Raw genomic sequence first — 19563 nt, 5'->3', positions numbered from 1 at the left:
TGAGGGATTTGCCTGCCAGGGCCGGGCTCTAACTCTGGATTCCCTCCCTCACTTCCCAACCAGATCACTCTTCTTAAGTATTTCCGAAACTACATGAGTGAACACTTGTTGAAGGCGGGCGCCAATATCACGCCCCGGGAAGGTGACGAGCTAGCCCGGCTACCCTACCTGAGAACCTGGTTTCGCACCCGTAGCGCCATCATCCTGCACCTCAGTAATGGCTGTGTGCAGATCAACTTCTTCCAGGTGAGCCGTGGGTGCCCTGGGGCTGGGGAGAGTTGGGGCGGGGTATTGTGACTGTCAGCGGGCCCACAGAGTTGGGTGGGGAGTGGGACAGGCATGGGATCTGTCCTTGCAGTAGGAAGGGAGTGAATTGGGATGAGACCCCCCCCACCACCACCCCGTGAACTTGGGACATCTTCCCTCTGTCCACGTACCTAGCAGCTGGGATCTTCCATCCACTGATCACCCTCTGTCTGTCCATCCCTCCTTCCCTCATAGGACCATACCAAACTCATCCTGTGCCCGCTGATGGCAGCCGTGACCTACATCGACGAGAAGCGGGACTTCCGCACGTACCGCCTGAGCCTCCTGGAGGAGTACGGCTGCTCCAAGGAGCTGGCCAGCCGGCTCCGCTACGCCCGCACCATGGTGGACAAGCTGCTGAGCTCACGCTCGGCCACCAATCGCCTCAAGGCCTCCTCGTAGGCCTCCCTCTCCTCCGGACTGGTGCCCTCCTCTCCCAACCAGCACCTTGGCCCATACTGGTTAGCTCCCATGGTGCTAGTTTTGTAAAGTGTCCCCCAGCCCTGGGGGCTGGGGAGAGAGCGCCGTCATCTCTGTAGGTGGGGGTCGCTACGTAAGTTATTTTTGTACATGTCTGGGTGTGGGTTCTACGGCCTCTTCCCCTCCCCTCTCAACCCCACCGTATGAATTGTACAGAATATTGCTATTGAATTCGGGACTGTCCTTCCTTGCCTTTATACACATTAAACACATGTGAGTCTTCGTTTTCTTCTTGTATTCCCTGAGGTGCCTGGGCTCGGGGCTCATCTTTGCTCCAGTATCCCTAGGCTGCCAAGCGTCTGCCAGTCTTTCTGACGCTGAGGCCAGTCTCCGCCATAGGCCCAACTCCTTGTCCGGCTGGCCTCAGCTCCCGGCAGGCTCTGGGCGTGGCTCCCTGGCGCCCAAGGCCGGCGGATAGTAGGGCAGAAAGAGGCTTTCGGAGGCGCAGCTCCTCATGGCATGGTGCGTGTGGAGGAGCAGCCGCGGGAAGCGGTTTGTGAAGTACTGGACGAAGCTATCGGGGATGCGGCCGAGTGCCTGCCGTACCTCAACCGGGAGCTCCCTGTAGTGGTGTTTCTGGAGGGGTAAAGCAGAGAGCCTGCTGCAGCTGTGACCAGGTGGCCCCAAGGTCCAGGCCCCACCCAAGCCCTAGAACATACCTTGTTCCTCATAGCGCGGAGCAGGTCTCGCACGGATGTCCCTTTGTACGTCCGGAATCTTCTCAGATCTGGGGGCAGGGAAATCATTGGCAAAGCTGTCCCTGCTGGGCCCCCTCAACCTCCCGGGCCCACCCTGAGTCTGGCCTCTACCTGTCTGCAGCGGCAGCGAGATGTGCTTGTGCCAGTTGCCCCGGACCACCTTGGAGCCTCCCGCCTCCAGTGCCATCACCAGGGGCCCCTGCTCAGACTCCTTCTCCAGCCAGTCGCTTATGTCCTAGGACCCCATAGAGCGCCTGAGCCTCATGACCAGCATCAGAGGCCACAAGGCCAGGAGTGTCCTGGGGCTTGGGGATGGAAGCTGCAAAAGCTTCTTGGTTTAGGATGGTGAGGATTTTTGCCTCCTGTGGAGCACAGCTTCTCTGCACTGACCCCGTGTTACCCCGCCAGGTCTTCACCAACCTGGGAGGTGGGTACTGTTGTCCCCATTTCACAGATGAGCAAACTGAGGCTCAGAGGCACAAAGTCCTTTGCTCAAGGTCACACAAGTGCAGTGGGTTCTGTGGGCATGGGTATAGCATGATGACACTATGGCTGAAAAGGGGCTGTAGTCTCATACACAGGCAGCTGGGGCTGGGAAAGTGGTAATGAGCAACTGAGGAGTGCCAAGATGGCAATGTTTAGGAGTCTAGGCTCCATCTTGTTTTAGATAATGAGCCCAGCTGCCTGGGACTTGCTGGGGCCATTCCCAAGATTTCCCCCTTACCTGGAAGAACTGGAGCTGCTTGGCTCGGCTCCAGAAGAAGGGGTGGGCCAGCACCTGGTACGCAGAGGGCCGTGCCTGTGGCAGCGGGCTCAACATGGCCTCAACCAGGTTCCGCCCAACGACCTTGTCTAGGGGTGAAGGGGAGGGATGGCTTCAGGCCTGCCCAGCCTCATGCCCTGCTTATTCCCCTCTCTGCTGGGCCCAGATCCCTCTCACCATGGGCCTCTTCCTCCAGGTGAGCCAGACAGGGAGCCCCTGCAAGGATGTTTGCCTGGCGATAAAGACTCTCTCCAAAGGGGTGGCTGCCACCGGAAAGCACGTAGTAGAAAATGCAGCCTGCGGAGAAGATGTCCACTGCGCTGGTCTGGGGGCCAGAGAGATGAGCATGAGGAGGGCGGCTCTGCTTCCAGGAAGTCTGCCTGGCTAAATTCTCCCAGGGGCTGGGACGGAGCTGGGGATTGTGTTCAGACTAGAACCCAAGGATGCTTCCTGAGAGCATCTCCTTGGCCCTAGATCCCCTCCCTCTGTACCACTGAAAGGGGCCCATGGTTTTCAACCAAAATCTTTATCCCTATTGAGTTTCTAGTTGAGGTTTCCAAGCACCATTCCTCCAGGGGTAGCAAGTAACTGAAGCTGGCCAGGCGTTCCTGGCCACAATTATTCCACACAATAAAGTGGCCATGAGAACTCCATCATCTGGCACAGGCCCTGTCCACAGGTGGCAGCTAGTACTAGCTTCAGCTGATTGCCTCCTGGGAACTCTCCTGGGGTGGCAGAGCTTTGACTTTCTTTTTCTCTTCTTTTTTTTTGCTGAGGAAGATTTGCCCTGAGCTAACATCTGTTGCCAAGCTTCCTCTATATGTGAGTCACCACCACAACACGACCACCAACAAGTGGCATAGGTCTGCACCTGGGAACCAAACCTAGGCCACCAAAGGGCAGCATGCCAAACAACCACTAGGCCTCAGGGCCCGCCCCACAGAACTTTGATTTTCAAAGAGAATCCAGAAATCCAGATTTGTATGTGGAATTTCCCAAATGTTCAAATTATTGGCCACTGATTAAAGAAACAAGACCTGTACAGGCTCATAACCTCAGTGCCTTTGGTCCTTGGGCCTCAAGATGGCCATTTCTAGCTTTCTCTCTACTTTAGGGGTGGGTGTGGCTTTGCCTAGTGACTTTCCTTTTGGTGTTGTCTCATCCATGCCCATGACTTCAACTTCCACCCACACACTGATGACTCAAAAATCTATAATCCTGGGGTCCTAAACTCAAGTGTCTCTGGGGGTCAGACACTGCTCTGTGCTTCAACTGTATTAGCTCATCTGATGTTCCCCCAAACCCTGACACCAGGGGTTCTCCACCCTGGATATAGATTAAGCCACCATGGGGCCTACCCCAGGCCGACTGGGTGAGAATCACTGGGTGTGGGGCCTGAGCAGCTGACTCTTTTTTAAGTTCCTCAGTGATTCTGCAGCACAGTGAAGACTGAAACTATTTTAAAAGTCAGAGTTTCTCAACCTTAGCACTATTAATATCTTGGGCCAGATAATTCTGTGTCCTGGGAGCTGTCCAGTGCATTGTAGGATATTTAGCAGCACCTCTGGCCTCTACCCTCTAGATGGCAGTAGCAAGCCCCGCTACCACCACCAAGAGCGACAACCAAGACCATCTCCAGACATTGTCCAATGTCCCCTGGGTGGTAAAATAGCCCTTGGTTGAGAACCACTGCTCTGGGTAAGAGGGGATGAATTATCCCCACTTAACAGATGAAGAAGCAGGCTTGGAGGAGTGACTCAAGGTCACGCAGCAGTGATGCGGAGCCTTCTTGGGAGAAGCAGAAGGCCAGGGAGGGATTCCTGTGGCCTGGGGCTGCGGGACGACTCACAGGGCTGTCTGGGGGCAGGAGCTGTAGGAGCTCGGGGGCCATCCAGCCTTCCGTGCCCGGGATGCCAGAGCGGAGGCTGAAGCTGTGGCGGCCGGCCAGCAGCTTCTTGCAGAGGCCGAAGTCTGAGAGGACCACCCTGCCTCGGCCCAGGCTGTCGGGCCCCGCGATGAGAACATTGCCCGGCTTCAGGTCCCGGTGCACTGTGAGAGAGGAGGGGAGAGCTGAGGGCCGAGGAGGGGAGGGCAGGGGCTTGGGTTGGAGAGACGTGGGGGCCTGGTACCTATGTGTAAGGAATGCAGGTGGGCCAGGCCGGACATCAGCTGCTGCAGCACCATCTCAGGCTCCAGGCCCCAGCGGTCCAGCTCTGGGTTTTCCACGTACTGACGAGCAGCAAGGAGCAAAGTGTCACCCTGCAGCCCCAGACCTCCCTGCCACCCCACCCACACCTCCCTGAGCTCCAGCCTCACCTCCTGCAACGAGGCCTGGCAGAGCTCCAGGGCAATGTAGTGGAACTGGGGTCCCCGCTCGGTACAGAAGTAACGGAGCACATTGGGGTGCCTGTCCGACTCTTGCAGCAGCTGGACCTCCCGCCGGACCAGGCTGAAGCATTCACGGAGGAGCCGCTTGACAGCCACTGCCCGCCCCTCGAACTGTCCCCTGGCAGGCGGGTGAGCAGAGGTTCAGGGAGAGGAGATAAAGCAAAACGTTAGCAAGTGGTGAGTGAGTTACCCACCTGCACCCACCTCCGGGAGTCTTTGAAAGAAAGGCTCTCCAAGGGACAGTGGCCGAAAGGGTTGTGAGAGCCACATCTTCAGCCTGGCTCCTGGCTGCCACTCACCGGAAGACGAACGTCCCGCCTGCCCCGCGGCCCAGCACGTCCCTGGGGTTGAAGGAAATCTTCCCCACCACGGTGAGCGGCTCAGCTGCGGGGAGAGGAGGCCGGGGTCTCCGGGAGCCTCTGCTCGGCCCAATGCCGCCCCTCTGCCCAGTCCAGAGCCGTCCCGCTGCCCCTACCTTTCTCTGGACTTCCACGCTCAGCCTGCTGCCAGACGGCCCGGGGCCAGCGCCTGGGGCTGCCACCTACTCTTTGCATGTACTTGGGTGACTTACTTAACCGCTGTGCCCCAGATTTCTCCTCTGAAAGTGGGACTCATGTAATGATCTCTCATGGTATCACTGTGCATTAAATGAATCAAAGGAAGAAAGGCAGGGGGGAGGTTTGACATATTATCCTCTTATCATTCTCCCTCTTTCGGCTTTTTCTGCCCAGGTTTCTTCCCTTTACTTCCTCTGGCACTCTCCCCACCTCCACCAGTTATAATAAACCCTTTTAATTGAGGAGTTGGCTCCAAACAGGAAGGTGAGTTTGGGCAGTTGAAAGCGCAGCGGGGGGAGTGCAGTAGCAGAAAAGACTGCCCCGGACAGGAAGGGAGCCGCGGACCTCTGGAAGCTAAGCTGCCCTAGGGCTAGTCCTGGGAAAGCCTTGGTTTCCTGTTAGGAAGGGTGGGGTTGGCTCAGGCAGACAGAGGTCCGTAGACTTAGACAGCTACTGCTCTTCCCTTTGAGTAGCTTGCAAGAGACCCCTGACAGGGACCCAGACACATCTGGCCAGGCCGTGCTCTGCTCAGCTCCAAGGGGCACTGTTCATACAGCCGAATGTATCGGGCACCCCCAGAGTTGCGCACCCCTCAGTGGCCCTGAGAACACTCTACGTAGGAAGAGCTGCCAGCTTCAGCCTCTCCCATCAGCTTTAGGAAAAGCAAAGGAAAATCAGGCTCAGGGATCAGTGAGAAAAGTTCCAAGCCGCCCCTCAGCATTGCTCTTGGTTGTCTGCTGGAACATTCACTCTCCTCTGTGGGCCAGGTGCAGGCAGTAACCCAGCCTCGTGTGCCCTGGACTCAGGAGTGGAGGGGCGCTGGGCCTGGCTGGAAGCATGTCACCCACAGGTAAGAGTGAGCCTGTGTCTCGGGGGGACTCAGAAAGCAGGGACAGAGTTGCTGGAAAGCCTGTTGGAACAAGCCCTGCTCAGCTGGCTCCAGGTGAGGGTCCCCAAACACTTGAGGCCCCTCTTTTGTTCACTCATTTGGTTCTGCTGGGTTTCCTGTCTCTTGTGTGTCTGCCTGCCCTGCTCTCAACGCCCTGGTGTGAGGTAAACACTCACTACGTGCTTCCTGGGTTAGCTATTCAGAAACATCCTCAGTGCTAGGATGGAGGCCGGACTGTGGCTGTGAGGGCCTTGAATGCAGAAATAATGAGCGGGAGGAGGCTCAGTCTGCACACACGTGCGCCACCACTTGGCTCAGCCGTCTGCATCAACATAACGGAGCAGCAGCAACAGCAGGAGGGAAGTTCTAAAGTAATCAAAGGCTGTCACATGAGAGGAAACAGTGCGCAGTCAGAATTACCTCTGAAAATCCTGAGAGTCCACAACGCGTCTTGGGAAACCCTAAAGTCAGTTTGCCAAAGTGCAGACAGAAGTCCTGTCCCACAGCTGACCTGCCCTTGAGCTCCTGAGCTGGTACCTACTGGCTCTGTGAGCCTGGGGGCGGCGATCAGGCACCCTTCTGCCTTCTTTCCCTCTTCCGTAAGGTAGGCATTATAACAGTATCCACCTCACAGGGACTTTGTAAGTATCATACAAGTTAATACAAGCAGAGCGTATAGACAGTGACAGGCATACAGTGAGCGCTGTATAAATGCTAGCTCTTAATGTCAGCCCTGGTTCAGCCAGTCAAGCTCTGGCTTGATTGCATCCACTTACCCCTGAATATATGATGTAGCTGGCGGTCCTGAAGGACCCAACCAAGCACATGTAGATGAGTCTGTGTAAATTAAACAAGAGTAGGATGTGACGACTCTGTGGATTTCGTGAACCATAAAAAGGTCCGTGAGGAAGGTCCTCTCCCCGCACCAAGAGAGGAGGAGCAAGATTTCCAGGTCAGAGTTTCTGAACAGATGTTCTAAGGACAGGTCAGAGGCTGCCACAAGGGGCTGGTCCTGGAGGGCTCTTTTGGAGAGTGGTTCTTGGAGCTTTGCTGCCATCAGCCACATTCATTTATTGACTCTCTCCGGACTAAACCCAGATTTTGACACACTGGACTCCCGATAGCTGCATATCTGATGGGCAAATCCCAGTCTATTTAACTATAACTCTGCCTCACACCTGCTCAGCACATATTCATTCCACGTGTATTTACTGAGTTGAGAAGTGCTGTTTAAGACTCGCCAGTGCCCATGGTTGGTCATCGATTCAGCAGATACTCACTCAGCCATGCTCTGTATCAAGAGATTGCAGCACTAAGCAAGGCAGGCTTAGCTGCTGGAGCTTAGACAGGCACCTGTTCTCCAGTTTGCCTCAGTCCCCACCACTCCCTATTCTCCCTCCTACGTAGCTGCTTCGCTCATTTACTTTATCCAGTTGACCTACTCATGGGCGTGAGTTTGCAACCCACCTTTCTGCTTCCAGAATGTGTCCCCTGCATTCTCTCTCTCGGAACATTTGCCTGTGCTGGTGGTGCCACCTACAGCGCTCCCGCTCCACCCCTCCCTGCTCACTTGGTAGTTCCTCCTGGTCCTTGGGACCACAGCTTAGACATCACTTTGAGGACACTTTCTATTTCCCCACATCGGCATTACGTGCCCCTCCCTTGTGTTCCCACAGCTGCCTGTGTGACGCCACCATCGCAGCATTTATCACATGGCCCAAAGCCTGTCCTCCCGAGACTTTGCCTAAAGGCCACAAAAATGCCAAAGTAAAGAGTTTATTAGCACTTTAAACAAAGAAAGTAAAGGAAATAGAAAGATTTTTTGTTAATTACAGAGGAAATCCAGTACTATATAGAGATTGTTACCACAAAGTTTCACAACAGAGGTCCCAGGCTCTATCTGGGTGTTTTATTTTCTTGAATTCTTGTCCTGAAGCATTGATAACACTTTGATTCCTTCCTTATAGCAGGTAAAGAGGCTTAGGTATTTTACATAACAAGGTGTCCTGGCTGGGCTGGGGCTGAGATTCAACATCCTCTTTTCTCCTCCTCCGAGGATGATGGTATCTACTGACACAGAGAACGGAGGAGGCATCTGGGGAAGGAATTCCATCATGCCAAGCTGGGGTCTAATGGGCTGTGAGAGGCAACTGAAGGACAATGGCAAGGGGGCCACAGGGCCCTCTGATGGGAACCACCCTGGAGAAAGATGGAGTCTGGGTTGTCTGGGGAAAGACCCAGCTTGAGTCAGAAGGTCCAAGGAGATGAGCGTTTCAGAGTGCGGTGGGGTAAGTTATATGTGGACCCACTCAGAACCAGTAAAGTGACAGAAACTGCAACAACTCAGGGCTCAGGCAACTCTGTGATGGGGGCCTTTCTACAAGAGCTAGCCCCCGAGGGCCTTGCCTCTCTCAGCAGAGGCAAAGCGAACACAAAGGTAAATGTCGGGAGCAGCACTGGGGCATCCAACCAAGCAAGGGACAGACTTCAGCCTAAGTTAAGGTGAGAGCAGAGTGGCTCCAAGGCATGAGGTAGTGGTTTGAGCAGTGACCAGGAGGTGCCAGCAGCAGTTCATGAAAAGGACCAAAGGACCAAAGACCAGCCCAGAGCCAAAGAAGCAGGAGAAGTACCCTGGACTGACCCATAAAAGCATGGGAAAGATCCCCTGGAGCATCCTACAGATACCACAGGAAGCTTCCGAGGGATTGTTTATAGGATTAAATTGAGAAAAGAGGAGAGAAATGTTTAAAAAAGAAAAAGCCCTAAAGAGGAGAAAAGGTACCAAATTGTAGCTAGGTAACTTACTATTATTGTTACCAAATACGATGTTATTTTAACACAAATATTACTATTTGTGTTAGGTATGTATAGGTAGGTATGATATAATAATAATGGTGATGGTAACCTCTCATGAGGAAGTGAGTGTTGTTAGTCCCATTTGACAGATGAGAAAACTGAAGCTCGGGGCATTAAGCACTTCATCAAAGTTAACAGAGAAGGGAGTTGATCTAGACCCAGTCCCAGCTGCATCCAGAGTCCTTGACAGCAACAACAATAAAAGACGACGGCAGACATTTCCAGAGTGCTCAGCTACATGGCAGGCACTATTCGAAATACTCTCTGGTGAGCATGTGTAGGTTTCGCCACTCCACTAGAGTGACTTCTAATAAACCGACTTTGAAGCCAAACCTTCCCCCTCTCTGTTCTCTGTCCCTGACTCTGCCCTTTCCTGTTCCCTTAGCTCACCTTCAGGGTCTTCAAGTGGCTGGGCTTGCTCGGAGGGGCTTTGGAGGCTCAGCAGGTCCTGTGAGGTGGTGCCCAAGAGCTGAGACTGAGCATCCTGTGAGATGTGAGAAGGGCTGGCAGGTGCCGGGGGGTCCTGCTGCTGCTTCTCCTCCAGCTGCTGCTGCTGAAACATGAGGGAGGGCCTAAGAGGGCTTGGCCCTGCCAGGTCCTGGCCCATGGTGGGCCCAGCAGCTCTGCCTGAGATGGCCTGGCACTGGAGCATGAACATACAGAGCAGAGCAGCTGGGGTTCGGGGAGCTGCTGGGAGGAAGGCAGGGGAAGGGAGAGGGTTGTTGAGTGGTCTGGGAGAGGAGGAGCAGAGTTCCCCCTAGGAAGACTAACACGGGCCTGAGGTCAGGGGCGATGGGCTCACCTGCCTTATCAGGAAGAGAATCCACCCTCCCAGGAGGACAGCAGTGAGGCTAGCTGCCAGCAGGTCTTGGGGGCCCAGCCCTGGATACAAGCCTGGGGTTTTCTCTTCAGGATGCAGCTCCAGGTCCCAAGGTTCCTCTCGGCTCTGGCTCAGGAGCTGGGGACCAAGGGGCTTTCACTCTTAACATCCCTTCCCACTGTGGAACCTGTAACCCTTTTTCATCACCTAGGGCAGGCTGGGCTTAGCTAAAGGGGCAGTGAGGGAGCGGTCTGGATCGTGGGAAATGTGGCACTCTCCGTGGTGCTGAAATATCATGGTGCCCCAGGAGAGTGGGCTTCCAAACCTAGCTGATGACCCTCATCTCTTGCAGTGTCACTAAAAAATACAGATACCCTTGAGGCATAACAACAACAACAACAAAAAATGCAGATATCCACCTCCAGAGATTCTGAATTCAGTGGGTCTGGAGTGGGCTCCCAGGTGATTCTGATGAGCAACCAGATTTGAGAATTATTGTTCCAGGTCATGGCTGTTCCTTCTTAAACTTAAACTACTGGCGATTCTTGTCCAAGCCTCTCCCAGGAGAGCATGCTTTTATAGTTTTTCTGTTTTCATTTTCTCACTTGATAAATATTGTGTAACTTTTACACTGAAGAATAATAAAGAAAACTGTGACTCATGTTCCACAATTTAGATAAGCAGTATCTTTTGACACTTCTAACACATTTCTGGCAATAACAAAACAAAATGCTTTTCTTCTGGGAAACTGTGTGAAGTCAATTGACCTACCACCAAGTGTTATTCCTAGAAGTCTGAGGAAAAGGTCCAAGGAATGCCCACCCGCCAGCTGACACTCCCCCCATGTGCTCTGCCCTTCTAGCACTGACCTCCAAGAAGAGGGCTGGGGCCTGCGTGCTCTCTGAGGGTCTAGTCTCAGCAGTTCCACTCCCGGGGGTGGGATGGATTCTTAGCATGGTGGTGTGCAGGACTGGGGGTGGCTCATGGTGTCCTAAGGGGAAGGGCAAAAGTCAGTGGGCTGAAGGTGACCTCAGCCTTTCAGCTCAGAAGCAGGGTTCACAGATCCTTCATCTTCATCTATTCCAAATTTGAGCCAGGGGGTCTTACCAATGAGCAGCCACTGGCTAGGGAGGGCCACACTGCCTGAAGGGTATCTGACAGCAGTGCTAGGTGAGCCCTCTCGCTCTCCTGAGACTTGGAGTGTCACCTCTTCTGTGGTGGGGCCATCCATGGGGGCCAGGGTCAGTCCACGAGGCTATGGCAAAGATGGAGATTCACAAGTGAGGGGCGCTCCTCTCCTGCTCCATCCCCTCTTTCCAGCCCCTCAGAAACCCCTTCTCACCACTAGGGCCACCCCTGTGTGAACCAGTGCTTTGGAAACATAGAAGCCAGCTTCATCCTTCCCTACATACAGCGTCATCCTAGTGGGGGAGAGGAAAAAGGGGAGAAGGATGAGTGATGGTAATCGGCAGTTTCAGTTACCATTGTACCCATGTCCTTGTATTGTCCCCTCCCACAATGACTCTGGGCTTGGCCATGTGACTTGCTTTGGCCAGTAAGACAAATAACAAATGTGACACCAACAGAGACTTGACAAATGCTTGTGCACTGGGGCTTGTCCTCTCGTGTTGTCCTTTGGAACACCGAGACCACCATGTGAAGAAAGCTAGGACAGCCTGCCGGGGCACAAGAGACCCTATTTGACAGCCCCAGGCCAAATAGTCCACCAACTATGAGACAGGTGAGTGAGGGCATCCTAGATCGTCCAGGCTCAGCCAAGCCACCATTTGACAGCAGATATTAACTAAGATTGCCCAGATCAGAAAAACCACCCACCTACATGCAGAATCTTAAAAAATAATAAATGTTTGCTGTTTTGAAGCTCTAAGTTTGGGGGATGGTTTGTTATGCAGCAAAAGCTAACTGATACAAACTCTATAGTCAATGTTTTTAAATTTGTGCCTAGCCCAGACCTCTTTGAAGAACTTGATTATCTAAATCTGAACTCATCACCTCATTCCTTACACCCTCCTCTCCCTTCTTCACCTTCTCCTCCTCTAGCACTCCCTACCTCTGAAAATGACAGCAGCCATATGCTTCTAGAAACCGGAACATGACCTTTGACTCCTCGCTCACAATCACCAAACTTGCTAACCACCAAATTCTTACTAGTTTTCCCTCTTAATCTCTCTTAGCTTCCACTTATTTCCATCTTTAGTGTTTCCGCCCTAGTCCAAGTGTCTTCATCTCTTGATGAACTAACACAATATTCTAAGTGTCCACTTCCTCCCCTACGACACTCTAGGATATTCTTCACACTGCAGTCAGAGTTATCTCTCCAAAATGAAAATATGATCAAATCACTTCCTTGCTTAAAACCCTCCAGTGACTTCTTACTTATTTTCTAGGAGAAAATGTCCAAACTCTTTAAAGGATCCTACAACATCCCTCCTTAAGTTAGCCTCAGACCTTATTCCCTGCTCGGATCTATGCTCCAGCCTTATTTAATTTCTTTCTGTTCCCTGGTTGCTATGCTTTCTCTCTCTTTCATATCCTATTCATCCTTTAGGTTTCAATTTTAGATGTCCCTTCCTCCAGGAAGCTTTCCTAACTGCCTCCTGCCCCCAGTCTCAATTTAGGTACCCTTCCTATACATTCCCATGGCAAACCTATACTTCTTTTATATCATCCTTTAGGATGCCATGTCACAATTGCCCCTTTACACACCTGTCTCCCTGCTAGACTCTCAGAGTTTCTGTAAGTACGAACACTGGCTGTATTATTGTATTATTATTGTATTATTGTATTATATAATATTATTGTATTCCCAGAGCCTAACAAGTCACAGGTACATAGTAATTGCCCAATTAATATTTGTGGCACTAACTAAATGAATGGATAATCCCTGATTTTCCCAGTCTGCCTCTTGATTCCCCAAGATGGGGACACTAAGGTATTCAGTGCTACAAGGAAGGGTGACATTTAATTTAACAACTAATGAGGCACAGCACCTACCAAGCAGAGCAAGTGCTGGCTGTAGCCCTGGAGTGGAGACCTGGAAGCCCCTCCTAGGCCAGATTTTACCCTATCAGTTGCTGAACAGTGGGGCTATCCAGGGAGTCCTAGAAGCACATGGTGGGGGGGGGGGGGCGGGGTGCAGGGCATTGGTTATCTACCAAACTGATAAATTACCAGTTTGAAATATTTTGATCCCTGGTTCAGCTGTACTGGTGTGTCAAGGTCAAACATCATGCCTGGCCACTGGGCCTGGGCTACAGCACTTCCAGAGGGCTCCTCCCAGTCCCCAGCCATGGGCACCTACAGCAGCTGGATGTCCAAGGTAGAGAAGTGGGTGGCTGTATCCTGGGGGCCAGAAGCAGGCAGCCGGATGTGGCCCCAGCGGAGGGCGAGGAAGTGCAGGGTGTCCCGAGCCAGTGTGAGATGGGGTAGCTGGCGCAGGCTGTCCTGGTGCCAGGTGTAGATGCCCATCACAGGCACACCCAAGTCCTGTGTCCACAGCACCGCCCCGCTTCCTGGATCCACAGTCAGCAGCAGGCCCATCCCACAGGATGCCAGGTGGCTCACGTCTGCCAAGAGAAACGGCTGGGGAAATGTGGTCAGGGAGCATCTCAGGGTGGGGAGACTGCTCTGAGGGTGGGCCATCAGGAGAGCCACTCAGGTATGTGGAGGACAGGTGAGGTCACCTGGAGGGTGATCAGGACATGGGAAGTTCAGGCTGAGTTCACTGGGTCACTGGGATCAGTCAGGGGATCGGTCAGGGTCGTCAAGAGGTGACTCAGTCCACGGCACATGAGAAATCACTTAGGACGTGGTGAGGTCAGGCATGGTCTGAGTGATGGTCACCCAGGATGGGTCGATCAGGGTGGCCTGGAGACATGCGAGTCACTAGGAGACATGTAGAGTGTGAAGGGGCTCAGTCAGCGGCCCTGGGGTGTCACTGTGATGCGTCAGGGTTACCTACGTGGCTTCTCACGCAGAATGAGGGCATCAGGGTACAAGGGATTGATGGGGCTCCTGTGAGGTCACTCGGGCAGTTGGGTAGGACAGTCATAAAAAGCAGGGTGTGGTGAGTCTGGGGGGAGGTCATTTAGGGTCATCTGTCAGGGGTCATTCAACACTGGGGCTCAGTTAGGACATATGGGGACTGCTCAGGGTGTGTGTGGGTTGCTTGGGGTCACTCTGTGGGGAATCCCCCAGGGTCACCTGGCTGGGTTCTCTGGGAGTGTGCGAGAGTTAGGATGTTAAGGGCTCTCAGGTCACAGGAGGGTCAGGCCGGGAGTTGAGGGGGCCACTTAGGTTACCCATCAGAGTGTATCATTCAGTACGCGGGGTCCCTGAGGAGGTCAGGGTGGGTCACAATGGGGTAGGGCTTGGTCGTGGATGCCACTCAGGGATCCCTGAGTTGGCGGCCTTGCTCCACGGGGGCGGCAGAGAGAGGCAGCACTCACATTTCCCAGGCGAGCCATCCATTCGGGGTGCGGAGTAGCGGCGATAGGTGGTGTTCCAGCGCAGGGCCGGGGTCCTGGGGTCATGCATGGTGACCGTGTACTCTGGGGATGCCCAGAAGCAAGGTTACCAGGCACACTCATATGACAATTCTCCCACTCCCACCCCAGGGGACATTATCTTGTAGGGGTGAGTGCTCAAACACCTGGCTTAGAGGCCGGAGTCTGTGAGCAACACAGTGGCAGAAACCAGGTCTGTTTTGGTTACTGCTGTATCCTCAGCTCCTTGTTCAGTGCTCAATGAAATGTTTGCTGACTGACAGATTGACTCACTGGCCACAATTCAACTTGGATAGCAATTGCCAGGCCTGGGCAGGGCAAAGGAGGGGGCTGCCCAGAGCTTGGGGAGCAGCTGCAGCCTGACTCACGCGTTCGGCCGATGTAGAGGCGGGGAGCGGAGGGACCCTCTGTGGTCAGCGTAAACTGTGTCTCCCCGGACGCAGGGTCCACCACAAACCAGGCATCCTGCTTCCGGCCTGTGGAGGTGGAAAGTGGGCCAGCTCTCAAGATGGTGTGGGAGAGGGTATTTGTTCTGTGCCCAGCTGGCCCATCATAACCCCGGTCCCTGCTGGCTGGACCTTGACCCACAGGCTGGAGGGACGCTTACCAGTGTAGAAGACCCCATCGGAACTGCGGCACGGGGAGGCGTGAACCAGCTCCGGGATGGTGAAGGGCAGTTTCTAGGGCAAGGGAGAAGTTCCAGGAAGGAACGAGAGCAGAGAGACACAGACAGACTTTCACTAGCACGGTTATTATCATTCCCATTTTTCAGAGAGGCTGAGTAACCTGGCTAATGCCACACAGCTTGTGAGTGGCAGGCCCAGGCCCTGAACCCAGGCAGACAGTTTCCAGAACCAGCACACTTAATCATTTTGCTCCATAGCTTCCTAAATCACATACTTAAGACTTTTCTGGCAGGCTTCCCATGGCACAGTCAGAATTCTGACAAAGCACATTCCACCCCATCCCCTGCGATAAATCCAGAGTCACGTTCAATAGCCCTCATCAGAGAGAGTCCTGACACGGAGGATGGGGAAAATGGCCACAGATTCCTCCTCTCCCTGTGTGTGCCTGTGCAGGTAGCTTTTCAGCTCCTCCTGTAAATAGGTGGGTCTGTTTCTTCCCCACTTGAGTCTGCACTTGGCCCTGTGACTTGCTTTGGCTGATGAGACATGTTGTGTTGGTGTCGTCGAGCTGATTCTGATCCTAGTGACCCTGTGGACAGCAGAGCAGAACCCTGCCCGGCCTTTGTGTGCCATCTGCTCACCCTCTGGTGCTCTATCAGATGATGCTCCCCTGCTATTCACAGGGTTTCCATGGCCAATTTTTTTGGAAGTGAGTGGCCAGGTCCTTCTTCCTAGTCTGTCTTAGTCTGGAAGTTCCGCTGAAACCTGTCCACCATGGGCCCATGGGTGCCCCTGCTGGTATGTGAAATACCAATGGCGTAGCTTCCAGCATCACAGCAACATGATGCTGCCAGTCTGACAACTGACAGAGGGGTGGTGTGGTTCCCTGACCAGGAAACAAAGCCGGCCCGGGTGATGAGAGCGCCGAATCTTGACCACTAGACCACCAGAGCTGGCTGACGAGACATCAGCGAATGTGACACAAGCAAAGCTTGACAAGAGCTTGTGCATGGGCCTTGTCCTCTCTGGCTGCTTTTGGTTCCCTTGTTGACACCATGTGAACAAGCCCAGGCTCGCCTGCTGGAGGATGAGACACATGGCCCGGTGGCCTCTGTCAAAGCCCAGCCAACCCCCAACCAACTTTGAGAAAGAGCCATGTAGGTGACCAGCAGCTGACCACAGATGCCTGAGCAAGTTCCATCAAGACCACCCAGCTAGGGGCTGGTCCGGTGGTGCAGCGGTTAAGTTCACATGTTCCGCTTCTCGGCGGTCCAGGGTTTGCCAGTTCTGATCCTGGGTGTGGACATGGCACCACTTGGCAAAAGCCATGCTGTGGTAGGCGTCCCACATATAAAGTAGAGGAAGATGGGCATGGATGTTAGCTCAGGGCCAGTCTTCCTCAGCAAAAAGAGGAGGATTGGCAGTAGTTAGCTCAGGGATAATCTTGCTAAAAAAAAAAAAAAAAGACTTCCCAGCCTAAACTGTCATCTCACAAAACTGGGAGTTAAGTAAACTGTTTTTTAAGCTATTGAGTTTTGGAGCGATTTGTTATTTAGCAAAAGCTAACTGAGACGTAGGTTTCCCCTTAAAACTCTGAGAGTCCTGGAGAAACCCCATGACATCCTCTGAGGCCTGACAGTCAGCCTGCTCTGCAGACACAGCCAGAACCACGCCGGCACCTCCTTTCAACAGGTCTCTCCAGACAGCTTTCCCATAACGTGCTCAGAGCCCTGGCTTAATCCTCTGCAGGACACTCAGATTCTGACCATAGAGCCCCCTCTGCCCCCCGTGCTCTGGCTCACAGAAGCCCGGGCTCTCTCCCACCCCAAGCTCTGTAGGAAACACACCATTAATCCCTGTTGTTTCTGGGTGCCCAAGATATACAGGCTGCCATCAGCTGGGTCTGAGAGAAAGGCTGTCCTGTGGAGCAGAGAGGAATGGGAGAAAATGGGTGCACGCCCCCTGGTTTCATGCAGGCCTGCTTTCCCTCCAATTTCCCAGCTAGCAGGAGCCCACCCTTGCAGGAAGCACCATGGAGCTCCAGACCCAAATTTCTGCCCTTACTTCTGAGATGCCACCCTCCCCCTCACCAAGCTCCCTCCAGACAACAATGGCTTCCCCACCTCCCAGATGCCCCCTCCTTAAAAGACCGCAGGCTCACTTACTCTGTGACATACATTGGCCCTTGGATGACGGGATCTGCAGGGACAGGGACATGGAGCATGAGCCCCCTCCAGGCTCCCCATTGAAAAGCACAACTCATATTCATTGGGTGCTTACTGTGTGCCAGACACCAAGCCAAGCATTTGACATGCGTGTAATGTAATCCTCCCAAGAACTCTGGGAGGCAAGGTCGCTATGCTTGGCCCCGTTTTACAGATGAGCATATTGAGGCTCAGAGAGGTGAAGTGAATTTCCCAAAGCCACACAGCTGGTAAGTGGTGAAGCTGCCTGCAGACACTGCTGGTTGGATTCTAGACTCTGTGTTCTTATCCTTATCCTCTATGTCTCGGTGACCCCTGCCCCACGCCCCCAACTTAGGGCCCAAGTAGGGAGACGTGACTGCCTCTTGCTCACCATCCTTCAGTGTCCATTTCAAGTCCCCTGTCTGCTTGCTCAGTGCGTGGAGACTTCCATCCAGGGTGGACACCAGCAGGAGGCTTTCTGGGCTGAGCATCTGGACCTGCAGTGGGAAACAAAGCGGCCTCTTCTGAGAGGCCTGGGACCACCCTTGTCCTCTCCCCAGGCTGGGCTGGCTGTGACTCCCTATTCCTCTGGTGGACAGAGAAAGAAGGAAGGATGATTGGAGAAGCGGCTGGCCCCACCCATTGATCTCCTTGACCCTAGAGAGGGGTTGCAGAGGGAGCCAGCTCAATTTAACTTTTTATTTTAAGCTTCCTTCGTGCCAGGTGGAAGAAACTCAGTGCTGTCTGGCTTCTCTCAGCTTTTCTCCAGCTCCCACTGTGTCTGTGTCTAAAGTCTCACCTCTTCCCTTCCCCCTCAGTCCCTTCCGGTTTTCCAAGAAGACTGAGGCCTTTACTAAAGGACTCCACTGACCCTTACAGCCTCCCCATGATTGGTGCTGCTGTTCTCACTACTGTAGAGGCGCAGGAGACTAAGGCTCAGGAAGGCTAGGTAATTGGCCTAAAGCCACACAGAAAACGAACGGCAGAACTGAGACTCGAACCACCATCGCTGGGACTCCAGAGCCTGGTCTCCTTCTCCTTTGCCACACTGTCTGCCTCTTTTGGGATGACCCCTTCTGTCTTCCCAAACCGGCCCAGCTGCTTTTGGAGCCAGGCTCCAGCGGGCCCCCTGCACCAAGACTGGGGGTGGCCGAGGGAGGGAGGGTCAGAGCTGCCCTTCCATCTGGCCCCTGCTGGGCTAACTCACCTGCTCTGGCCCCTCCTTGAGCAAACAGGGTGAGGCTGAGCTCCCAGCAGGAACCCTAACATCCGGGTGGCCCAGCCGCACCCCTGCAAAGGCCACTTAGGGCTCCAGGACCCTCAGGTTTGGGGCGGAGCCAGCGGTTTTGGTGAAGAGTCAGGAAACTGCCTTCCAGGCCCTCTCTTGCGGGGCCTGTTCCCTGCTCTGCACCACGCCAGCAGGGAGAGTGGCCCAGAGAAGAAGCTGCACACTGGTGGCCCACAGTTGAGTTTTGTCTGACAATCACCGTGTTTAAAAATGTGTTTGTAACTAGCTGCCAATTTAAAAAAATGGAGGATTTCACTTGAAAAAAAATCTAGATTTCCAATTTTTCTCATTTCTAGTTTTTTCCAATTTTTCTGGAAACACTCGATCTTGCCACACTGGGCCCCGCATTCCTACTTCGCAACCGCGGGGTGGACCCAGAGCTGGACGCGGGGCCTGGGGGTGGCAGGAACAGCCAGCTCCGGGATCCTGCTAGCTGTTCGGGGTCTCCAGGCTGCACAAGTGGCTTCTGGTCTGCGGCTCTTCGCCTTCTCGCTGCATTTCTGTAAGACTGGACTCTTCCGCTCCCAGCAGCGCTGGACCGGATCCCCACATCTACTTATTTATCCCAGCGGTTCGGAACCCGGGGTCCAGTCACGGGTATGGGGCGCGCTGTGAACTGCCTGAATTTGCCTTAAAACCGGGTGTGTAGGCGCCTTTCTCGACAGAGGACCCCTACGTTGATCACGCGTTCCAAGGCAGCCGGGTCCCAGACGGTTCAGCGGGACCACAGTCAAGCCGGGCCCCCCGCCCGCCGGCTGTTCTCTCCACCTGCGGGAGGGGCGGGCCGTTCCGTCCACCTGCGCCTTTCCACGCTGGCATGGCTCTCCAGCTAGGTGTTGGTGAGGGCAACTGGGTAACTCCCCGAAGTCAGGAGGTTTTCACTGGCCAGAGGCCGACTTGGGGCGACCCGGACCCGGGAGAGGGCGAGGCGCCCCCGGTGGTCCCGCCGCGCCCCAGCCCCCCGCGCCCCGGACCCGGCCTCGGAGACTCCGCGTCCGCCCCGCTTCTCACCTGGGGCGCGAGGGTCCCGATGAGCGCCGCGAGCTGGACCACGAGCTGGAGCCGGAGCGGGGGCCACGGGCCGGACCCCCGGGCCGCGCTCGCCATAGCCGAGGGCAGCCGCAGGGCACGCCCGCTCCCTTGGTGCCTCCAGGGCACAGCACAGCCCCCGCCCGGCCCG

The 19563-nt window shown here is 54.3% G+C and overlaps 2 protein-coding genes across 6 annotated transcripts in view; one reads left to right on the top strand and one right to left on the bottom strand.

Moving 5' to 3' along the window:
• The window catches only part of PLK1 (polo like kinase 1), an 11301-nt gene extending 10292 nt beyond the window's left edge, over nucleotides 1–1009 (top strand). The window contains exons 9-10 of the mRNA XM_014864246.3: nucleotides 64–246; nucleotides 502–1009. Of these exons, the coding sequence (XP_014719732.1) occupies nucleotides 64–246; nucleotides 502–708 (390 nt within the window). The 3' untranslated portion in view covers nucleotides 709–1009. The remainder of the gene's footprint in view (nucleotides 1–63; nucleotides 247–501) is intronic.
• Nucleotides 967–19563, bottom strand: ERN2 (endoplasmic reticulum to nucleus signaling 2). 5 transcript variants are annotated; one of them, XM_014864243.3, is made up of 22 exons: nucleotides 19395–19562; nucleotides 17487–17592; nucleotides 17075–17108; nucleotides 16757–16829; nucleotides 14891–14963; nucleotides 14652–14759; nucleotides 14227–14328; nucleotides 13080–13344; nucleotides 11100–11178; nucleotides 10865–11012; nucleotides 10627–10748; nucleotides 9740–9895; nucleotides 9328–9490; nucleotides 4935–5019; nucleotides 4564–4753; nucleotides 4377–4476; nucleotides 4097–4296; nucleotides 2425–2572; nucleotides 2209–2336; nucleotides 1596–1719; nucleotides 1446–1513; nucleotides 967–1362 (listed from the first exon to the last, which is right to left on the bottom strand). In XM_014864243.3, the coding sequence occupies exons 1-22, from the start codon at nucleotides 19488–19490 to the stop codon at nucleotides 1150–1152; spliced, it is 2781 nt and encodes a 926-aa protein (XP_014719729.1). In that variant the 5' UTR covers nucleotides 19491–19562; the 3' UTR covers nucleotides 967–1149. The 5 variants fall into 5 exon arrangements, with proteins under 5 accessions (XP_014719729.1, XP_014719730.1, XP_070340781.1 ...); XM_014864244.3 differs by having other exon boundaries at nucleotides 9328–9487; XM_070484680.1 differs by lacking the exon at nucleotides 9740–9895 and having other exon boundaries at nucleotides 19395–19563.

The sequence above is a fragment of the Equus asinus genome, chromosome 14 (assembly GCF_041296235.1).
Source record: "Equus asinus isolate D_3611 breed Donkey chromosome 14, EquAss-T2T_v2, whole genome shotgun sequence".
In the NCBI taxonomy this organism is placed as follows: Eukaryota; Metazoa; Chordata; class Mammalia; order Perissodactyla; family Equidae; genus Equus; species Equus asinus.
The sequence above is the reverse complement of the archived record's forward strand: the minus strand, read 5'-3'. Positions and strand labels throughout refer to the sequence as shown.